The 9,046-nt window shown below is 44.8% G+C and overlaps 1 protein-coding gene across 3 annotated transcripts; it reads right to left on the bottom strand.

The window, feature by feature from the left end:
- Positions 1–411: 411 nt before the first annotated feature.
- On the bottom strand, positions 412–8,991 carry LETMD1 (LETM1 domain containing 1). Of its 3 annotated transcripts, XM_080810665.1 has the most exons (9): positions 8,805–8,991; positions 8,124–8,275; positions 6,049–6,164; positions 5,346–5,428; positions 3,419–3,605; positions 3,194–3,295; positions 2,936–3,088; positions 2,233–2,329; positions 412–1,359 (listed from the first exon to the last, which is right to left on the bottom strand). In XM_080810665.1, the coding sequence occupies exons 1-9, from the start codon at positions 8,924–8,926 to the stop codon at positions 1,289–1,291; spliced, it is 1,083 nt and encodes a 360-aa protein (XP_080666791.1). In that variant the 5' UTR covers positions 8,927–8,991; the 3' UTR covers positions 412–1,288. The 3 variants fall into 3 exon arrangements, with proteins under 3 accessions (XP_080666791.1, XP_080666792.1, XP_080666793.1); XM_080810666.1 differs by lacking the exon at positions 8,805–8,991 and having other exon boundaries at positions 6,049–6,168; positions 8,124–8,236; XM_080810667.1 differs by lacking the exons at positions 3,419–3,605; positions 6,049–6,164 and having other exon boundaries at positions 8,805–8,934.
- Between the last annotated feature and the right edge of the window lie 55 nt (positions 8,992–9,046).

The raw sequence follows: 9,046 nt of genomic DNA, 5'->3' as shown, positions 1-9,046 counted from the left end.
GGTGTTTCTCTAGTATCATCTATAAAACTAATTAGGTCAGTTAGAGATTAATGTTAACATTATGATGGAAAAATAGAACATTCTCTTTGGAGCATCAAGAGCTTGACTTGCATCATATGCCTTTATGTACCTCTTCAGCTAAAGTAGGCCCTGATCCTGCCCTGCTGGAGCTTTCCCCTGCCTACAGTCCCTACTTTGGGGGCTCATTCGTTAATCCCAAATTCCCTCTTCCTTGGGACCATCTTAAAATCCAGCAAAGAGCACTGACGTCGAATCAGTTCCCTCAGAACTTCCATCCCACCAGAAGCTTCTATTCCAACCACCTCCCTCGCCCATTAGTTAGGTTTTGTCAGTCTTGTCAAAGGAGCTTTAGCAAAAAAATTAGAGTATGCATAAGTCATTTGCAGCAACTGGTTTCAGGCAGTCTTTACTTGGCTTTAAAACAGTGCTTCATGCATTTACAATAAGTTACACAGACGAAAGCTAAACCCAACTTGCTCACAATGTAGGCCTCTCCTGGTCTCCCAGGCGGGGCAGTGCCTAGAACCTTCGAGGTTTAATTCATGGCTCAGGGAAGGGGCCACTGTCTGTCACAGCACAGTGGAGGCAGCAGAGCTGAAGATCCTTAGGGGCTGCCCCACAGCCCAGAAACTGAGATAAGGGGGCGGTGAACGGGCAAGAAGCACTTGCATTTCCTTTTATCTTTTCCATTAGTTCCCATATATGAATAACTATTTGCTTGGGGAAAAAAAAAATGTTCAAGGATTTGGAAAGGAAAGGGAGTGGTTAACCCAGTGCAGTGAGGGGACAAAAAAAAAAGGCTATTTTTGGTCGTCACAAGAAGCATTGAGGGCAGCACAGAAGTACACGCACAGATGTAAATGCACCGATTTCAACAGTGCCATTGCCCTTGCCAGCCAGAAACTGGAACAAAAACACAGCTGTAAGGAATACAGCAGTGGTCAAGCCCTTGGCCAAATGAGGAAAAAGCTCACTTCCTAGGACCTGAACTTAAAACCTCACAAGGAAAGGCCAGGACAGAGGCCACTGGCAGCTCCAGCTGATTCTGAGGAAGTTGGGATGATGGCACACTCGGGCCCCCTCTGGGAAGAGGGTTCCTTTCAGTTCCAGCTCCCACACGGGCACCACGCGGGGAAGCCGGCAGCACCTACTCCTCTGCCTCCCACACGCCTGAGGGCGCACACAGCCCCCCAGCCGACCAATGCTGTCTGGTACCACGCAGCTGTCCTCTGTGACCGCAGGACAACGCCATCCACTCCACGTTCACTCAGCGCCCTGTCCCAGTGTAGTTGACGGAAAGCAGGACCACGTTGTGTAGTAAGAGGGACAGCTCAGCTTCTGTAAACACCATCAGTGTTAATGGCCTGGCCAGGGGACAGGTAGCCTTCTAACTGCCTTGGTGAACAGGGCTGGATACTAGAGGCGGGAAGCCGAGTGCAGAGGTGTGATGTCAAGAGGCTACTGCTCTCAAAGTTCCCCGGCTTCGTTCCGGTCCCTGCATGTACGCTTTCCTTTCCTTCCACCAGACACTCCTTTCTACTCAACCTCATTTCTTGACTCTTAAGGGGTGGTGGTAGAAAATTCAGAGATGGTAATGCTACTAAACACCACTGTCACCCTTGGGATTCTTCTGGTAGAACCTGATATTCACAGGCTTAGAAAACATCAAGGCCTAGCCAAAGGTTCCAACAGGAGACCCACAGGCCTAATACCCACCCTCGGGTGCTCTGCATTTAGCCAGCTGAGTGTTTTTGTTCTGAATTTGAAGGCCTTTAGACTAGTGCTCCTCAACTGGGATGATTCTGTTCTCCTCTCCCCGAATGGACATCTGGCAACGTTTGGAGACATTCTGGGTTGTCGGAACTGGTGTGGAGGATGCCGCTGGCATCTCATGGGTAGAGACCAGGTAAAGTGCGAGATCCTCTAATGCACGGGACATTAGCGTCAATAGTGCTAGGCCTGAGAAACTGCTTCCGGCCGGCACACGTGCCGTCTCGGGCTCCCACAGTCCTTACTACTCCCTCTTGTCTTGCACAGTCCACTTCATTACCTGCTTAGCCCCTGTAGGCAAATGAGTTTATGCCCCTTCAGTTAGATATATATGTTAAATAAGGGTTCCATGGTATTCAATAATCAACTCCAAAATAGTCTTAGAATCAAGGAGAAAAATACTTTGGATTTTAGTGGCATAACCACAGGGATATGTCTCACCTTTCAGGCTGCAGGAAATCTGTAGCCACTCTCCCAGCCAAGCTCGACACCTCTCTTCAGCAATATGGGTAGAATTCAGGCCACGAAGATAACAAGCCTGGATCACTCAGAAGAGGAACAGTCCTCAATAATCACATAGCAAATATGCCCGTGAACTGTAAACCCACAAATAATTCAAAATCTTCTTTAAATAAGTCATAACCTCATGCCCACAAGAAACCTTTCTCCACAGCAATCTGAACTACGACACACAAGAGGACAAGCAAAGAGGCCTATATAACAGAAAATGGTAGGTCTAAAGGATAGTGTCCTCGGGGGTAGCCGGGGGGCTCAGGCAGGTCAGCATCTGCTTTTGGCTCAGGTCATGATCCCGGAGTCCTGGGATCATGCTCCCCCAGCTTGTGCTCTCTCTCTCTCTCCCAAACAGATGAATAACATCTTAAAAAAAAAAAAAAAAAAAAAAGAATCCTGTCCTCAGTTTTTGAAGGGCCCAAGGAAAAGAAACATAGACTGAAATTACATGGGCAATTCCTTTTCCATGAAGTAAGTTCACTCAGAAAAAAGACACAGAAAGGAGGTGAAAGAATAAAGAGTTTGGCCTTTGTTCTAACAAGCAAAACAGGGAGCTCTCTTTAAGCTCCCAGCCCCATGAGCTCAAGGAGCCCACCGAGGACTGAGGGTTGGTATCGCAGAAAGTTCTTACCGATTTCACCTCCTGGGGAGTCAGCTGGCCAATCCCCAGCTTTGCCAAAGCTCTGTCCAGCTGGTGAATTACGATGGTATGAGTCTTTAAACGGTGTCTCAACAAGAAAGAAGGCAGGTAAGGTGTGAGAAGCATGGCTCGACTCAGGGCTTTCTGTAACACATCAACACAGGAGGAGAAAGTCAACACAGTTAGCACCACCCACACGACCTGAGGCAAGGTGAGGCTGCGGGTAACAGAAGGCCTCAAAGTGCTCACCATTTGCAAAGCACGGAGTTGCTTCATGCCCAGAGGATGGTTAGAGAAACACTCTCTCAGAGCAAGGATGTCATGTACTGCTGGGTGGGTACCATGCTGTATCTTGGGAGAGGTGAGAGATTGGCAGAAGTTAGGAAGGTCCTGCCTGGCCCTTTTTCCTAGTTTTAGTGCAAACAGGATCTCACAAGAGTCGGAGTTTGCAGGAAGGGTTAGTTAGAAGAGTACCTTGGTGCATAGCTCTGTCATATGCCCCCGGAGTCCTGCGTCAGAAACGAGAGGGATAACCTTTTCTAAATAACAAAGGATTTCTGGGTGGGACCGCTTCCGGAGAGCATGATAGATATCTAAGAAATCAATCTGTTGCTTTGGGGTCCAGAAATGTTGGATGAGGAGCTGCCTAGGAAACAGGTACCTGAAAGGAAAAGGAATCACAATGTCACTTGCCACTATCACAACAGGCCTCTTTCAAAGCAATCCAAGAAGGCGTTCAGCAGACATGAGCACTGGGAAGAAGAGATGGAGACATAACTTCCCTCCCTACCTCACTAGTCTTTTTTGTAAATGAATCTCAGCCTGAGGTTTAAAGATACACTGAAGCACAATCTCAGGCAACATTACTGAGCTTATATGAAAGGAAGCGGTACTGGAACAGCCTCTCATGCACCAATTAGATAAAACGGCTTCATTTGAACTAAAGCATCTGAAGAACATATTCTGGACAGAGGTGGAGAGAGGCGCACACAGAACCACTCCTTGTATGTGATGCTGAAACCTCAAACTGTGGCACAGTCCGTATGTGTATGTAAAACGTTCAAGGCAAATTTGTTTTTTAATTCATTTTTCCACATGTGTGGTGGTTTTAAAGCATGGTCGCAAATTCCTTGGCATTCCTCTTACTGAGAAGGTCTATGTCCCCCTACTTTTAAAATCTGGGTGACTGACTGAACCAATAAAACAGAGCGGAGTGAGTCTTTGTGACCTCCAAGGCTAGGTTATAAAAGGCCAAGCAGATTCTTATTTGCTGAAGCACTCACCTCTGGAGCCCTCAGCTGCCATTTTCTCTGAGGCCACCACATTAAAGAGGCCTGTAGGCACGCTACCTCAGAGCTCCCGCCTTCCAGCCTCCCTGCTAAAGTACCAGACATGAGTGGCCTGAGAACATCCAGACTAGTCCCTTCATCAGCTAAATACCAGAGGGACTTCTGTCAACACCACATGGAAGAGAAAAATCAGTCATCCACCTGAACCCTGATTTCCTGACCCATAAGACCATGAAAAGCTACTAAGCTTCAGGGTTGTTATACAGCAACAGATAACTAAAATAACATGCAAGATCACAGTTTAAAGGTGTCATCTTTGGGGGCACCTGGGTGGCTCAGTCGGTTAAGTGTCCGACTTGTGTTTTTGGCTCAGGTCATGATGTCAGGGTTGTGGGATCGAGCCCCCTATTGGGTTCCGTGCTCAGCAGGGAGTCTGCTTGAGACTCCCTCTCTCCCCCTCCAACCCTGTGCTCACTCATTCCTGTTGTCTCTTGCTCAAAATAAATGAATAAATTTTTAAAAATAATAATAAAACTGGGATGCCTGGGTGGCTCAGTGGGTTAAGTGTCTGCCTTTGGCTCAGGTCATGAACTCAAAATCATGAGTTCATTGATCATAAGCCCAATGTCAGGCTCCCTATTCAGCGGGGAGTCTGCCTCTCCCTCTCTATCTGCCTCTCTCCTAGCTCATGTTCTCTCTTGCTCTGTCAAATAAATAAATAAATAAATTCAATCTTTTAAATAAATAAATAAATAAATAAAATAAAATGGTCATCTTTGAATACAAGGTAAAGTAATAAGGATTTATGTTACCAGAATATGAAACAAATTCCTATGCTTCTTAGGGAGTGGGCTGCTGCTTCTAGGGATGATGGAAAAGGTCATAATATTATTTCACAACACACAGAGGTAGCTAAGAGACAGGCAAAGTTTAAGCTACCTACACCTACAGCTGATCCAGTAATCCAAGTGTTACTGAGTGGCTAATTAAAAGACTGGAGCAGGAAGTATGATAATCTCTGCTACTTCTGAAATGGAAAGTTCTTCAAATAATTTTTAATTAAAAAAAATCTGTTTCTTCAATATGCTGAGAATATAGAAATCTATACTCACATGAGCAAGAAGACCAGGTAGTTGGCAAAGGGTGGAATGGAAATAATACCTAGGAAGAGACACTTGGTGACGTCCCGACGGAACTAAGCAGAAATAAAGATAGATGCAGTTTTAACCCAAGTAAGTTCTTAATACAATGAACAATCCCTCCCCCATACTGTGTAGTAAACTTCCACTGCAGCCCACAGAAGGATCAAGATTATTTCTATCTACCTCTAGTTGCTAAGTTCCTTGAGGACAGAAGCCCTGATTTGTTCATTTTGATATCCCAAGTCATGTCTAGTATGGAGCCTGACATTATAATAAATCCCTCAACAAAGTCTTCCTGATGTGCCCAATGGGTCCTAGGTTCTCACTTCTAGCTTCCAAACTACCCATCACGTCACCACCAAATACTACTTTCCTGCTGCCTTTTGGATCCCTGCAGATTTTTATATATTTATATATTTTTATATATTTATAACTTTTATTCAGAAAGTCCTCCAGACTCTCTATGGAGCTCTATTATAGAGGGCTACAACTCTGAATAAACCCAAGTCTAACAAATAACATGATGCTCTCATTTAGTTTGATGCTTGATCTCACAGTGGAGGGGAAAAGGTTGATCGGGGGTGAACAAGACAGGAAAGAAAAATGCTTGAGCTCTTGGTTAACTTTAATTACATCACCACAAACTTCTGGACATCTGCCCCTGGCCCCATACCTGTCTCAAATGCTCCATCTCCCGGTATGGAAGTTGATGAAACTCTATGTTATGCTTCCACATATTTGTCTTTATTCTTCTAGCCTTTTTGGCATCAGCCCATAACATCTGCAATCCTGCCTCATTAAAGTAGAGAACAGAGTGTGATGTTATCCTAGTTTGAATCTTACCACAGCTTCCAACTCCATGTTTACCCACAATACACCTACTTGACACGACTCTAAATCAGAGCTCTAAACCAGGACACTTGAAACTCTTGTGAGGCCAAACTGTATCTCTCTTCTCATTCTTTTTTTTTTTTTTTTTTTTTTTTTTTAAGATTTTTTTTATTTATTTATTTGACAGACAGAGGTCACAAGTAGGCAGAGAGGCAGGCAGAGAGAGAGGGAAGCAGGCTCCCTGCTGAGCAGAGAGCCCGATGTGGGGCTCGATCCCAGGACCCTGAGATCATGACCTGAGCTGAAGGCAGAGGCTTAACCCACTGAGCCACCCAGGTGCCCCTCTCTTCTCATTCTTTATACCCCTAGCATATCATCTCTCTTCCAGACAACTTGGCCTTCTGTGATCTACTATGGAATGCTCTCCCTCTTCCGGTTCACTCTACTCATTCCCTCTTTAAAGTAAAACGCAAAAGCTCCCTAACCTCAGGAAATCTTGCTCAATTAACCTTATGTAGTCCCCAACCAGATATTAACTTATCTCCTTCTAGAACACTTTCAGAAATATTACAATTCAACATATTTCTATGGTTGCAATTTTTTTGTTTATCTGGTGATAATTCTTACATTACCTAAGGCTTTAGTTTTTAAAAATGCTTTCATATTTATGAATGAAATGATATAATGTCTAGGTTGGTTTCAAAATAATACAAGAGAAGGCAAGTGTATAAATTAAGTAGATTGGTGGCCACGAGTTGATAACTGTTGAAGTGAGGTTGAGTACATGAAAACTCATTATATTAATCTATTTTTGTGTATATTTAAAATTTTCCATAATTAAAGTTTAAAACAGGGGCGCAGGGGTGGCTCAGTCGGTTAGGTGTTCTGCCTTTGGTTCAGGTCACGATCCCAGGGTACTGGGATCCAGCCCTGTATCCAGCTCCCTGCTCAGTGCAGTCGGCTTCTCCCTCTCCCTCTGTCTGTCCCTCCCCCTGCTCGAGCTCTCTCTCTAAAAAAATAAATAAAATCTTGAAAAAATAAAAGCTTAAAAAAAAACCCAAAAACCAAAATGCTTTTCCAGGCCCTTTTCTCATTTAATCCTAGTTATAAACCTGGTAGCAGACATAGCAGCCATTCTATTTCTACTTCAGATTTTGCAAATCCATAAAGCTAGTAATAATCTTGATAACATTCGCAGCTGACAATATGGTAGTTTACTGTAATTGCAGTTATGATAAAAGTATAGAGTACAATAACATAGACACATTTATTGAGCACATACTATGATCAGGCCATAAGTAATTTACATGTATTGATGTATTTATTTAATCTTCACAGCCATATGATCAATAGGTAGGTCCCATTATTTGATCCCAGGGTCCTGGGATCGAGCCCCGCATCGGGCTCTCTGCTCCGTGGAGAGCCTGCTTTCTCCTCTCTCTCTGCCTGCCTCTCTGCCTACTAGTGACCTATGTCTGTCAAATAAATAAAATCTTAAAAAAAAAAAAAAAAAAAGAAAGAAAGAAGTATATGTAGTGTTGTTTCCACGATATGCTATCTAGGACAGATCTGTGACAAGCATTAGACCACATTTTCTTATGCGCCAAGTCAACTAACATCACAGGGCAAGGTCTGTGAAGCCATAGATGCCTGTCCTTGTGCATGTCAAAGAATTCTTATAACAGTCGGCTGTGTGCGGCTAAGAAAAATGCAACAATAACTATATTCCCCCCTGGATGTTTTCTAGAAACATTCTTCAAAAGTGCTAACTGAGAACGAATTTAATCCTCAAGCATTTATGAAACAGAAAACACCCCAGCTCACACCACATAGCAGAACATGCAAGTTATCTTACTTATTCTAAACTCTTTGACATTGCCCACGAACGGATTCAAGGGATTTCTATTTTGGTTTTACCTTTCATGAAGATTGTGTACATGACATAGAAGCGGGGAAAATGACGACCCAAGAAACGATGGTATTTCCCATTAATCACTTTTGTCTTGGCCACCACATAAGAGATCAAGCTCTTCACGTCTGCCTTTGGTGAAAGGTGAAGCTTTGAAGACCTACAAGGGAGATCAAAGAGACTGGGAATCAGTCCTTCACGCTAACGTAAAACACCAGTCTCAAAGAATGTATGCTAAGACCTGAATCTTCGGAAATCCAAGGAAGATTTTGGGCATAAGGAGAGATAAGCAGTAAGACTGAGAAAAACGTCACGCGGACGAGTCTAGCATTAAGGAATATCGGGTGTGGCAGGAGTCTGCAGGGAGCGCAAAGCCTGAGGGACCATTTGAACAGCTTGCTAAGGCCAAAGAGATGGGATCAAGATAAGCCATAAAACCTAAGCCGAAAAGGGAGGCTGACAGATGAGTTCAGGACACGTGGGTAATTCGGGAAATATGGGGCACTCAGAGTTGTGAGGGTCAGGAAGCTCTATCACTGGTGCGACCGGGATGCGAGTTCTGAGCAGAAGAATAAAAGCCCCGGGGCCAGGGCGTGGAACGCTGAGAATTAAGAGACAGCATGCAAATAAGGCTGACACTGGAAAGCCCTGTACGTCAGAAACGCTTTCCTTTCTCCCAGGTCCCTCACCGAGGGGCCCCCCAGGCCAGGCCACAGCGAACAAGTTGCAGCTTCCGGGTGACATGAGGTCCGGGGGTGACCGCCGAACCCCACAGAGCAGCCCGAGCCCAGCACACCCTGGAGAGCGCCATCTTCACAGGGAAGGAGTCGGAGAAGAGAGGAGGTCGCCTTCAGGTCAAAGTTCACCGTACGTCACGTTCGTTGGAGAACGCATGCGCCTTTCCTGAGTGCTGATTGGTATCCATAGACGG

This window comes from Martes martes (genome assembly GCF_963455335.1).
Source record: "Martes martes genome assembly, chromosome: 8".
Classification (NCBI taxonomy): domain Eukaryota; kingdom Metazoa; phylum Chordata; class Mammalia; order Carnivora; family Mustelidae; genus Martes; species Martes martes.
This window is presented reverse-complemented; position numbering and strand designations above follow the sequence as displayed.

What these genes read in the sequence shown, in the direction of transcription:
- LETMD1 (XM_080810665.1), bottom strand. Translation starts at nt 8,926, where the DNA reads ATGGCGCTCTCCAGGGTGTGCTGGGCTCGGGCTGCTCTGTGGGGTTCG. An exon ending in CTGGCCTGGGGGGCCCCTCG is followed by an intron (nt 8,276 to 8,804) that starts GTGAGGGACCTG and finishes TCTCCCTTGTAG; the next exon opens with GTCTTCAAAGCTTCACCTTT. An exon ending in CTCCCCAGGAGGTGAAATCG is followed by an intron (nt 2,330 to 2,935) that starts GTAAGAACTTTC and finishes TGAGTGATCCAG; the next exon opens with GCTTGTTATCTTCGTGGCCT.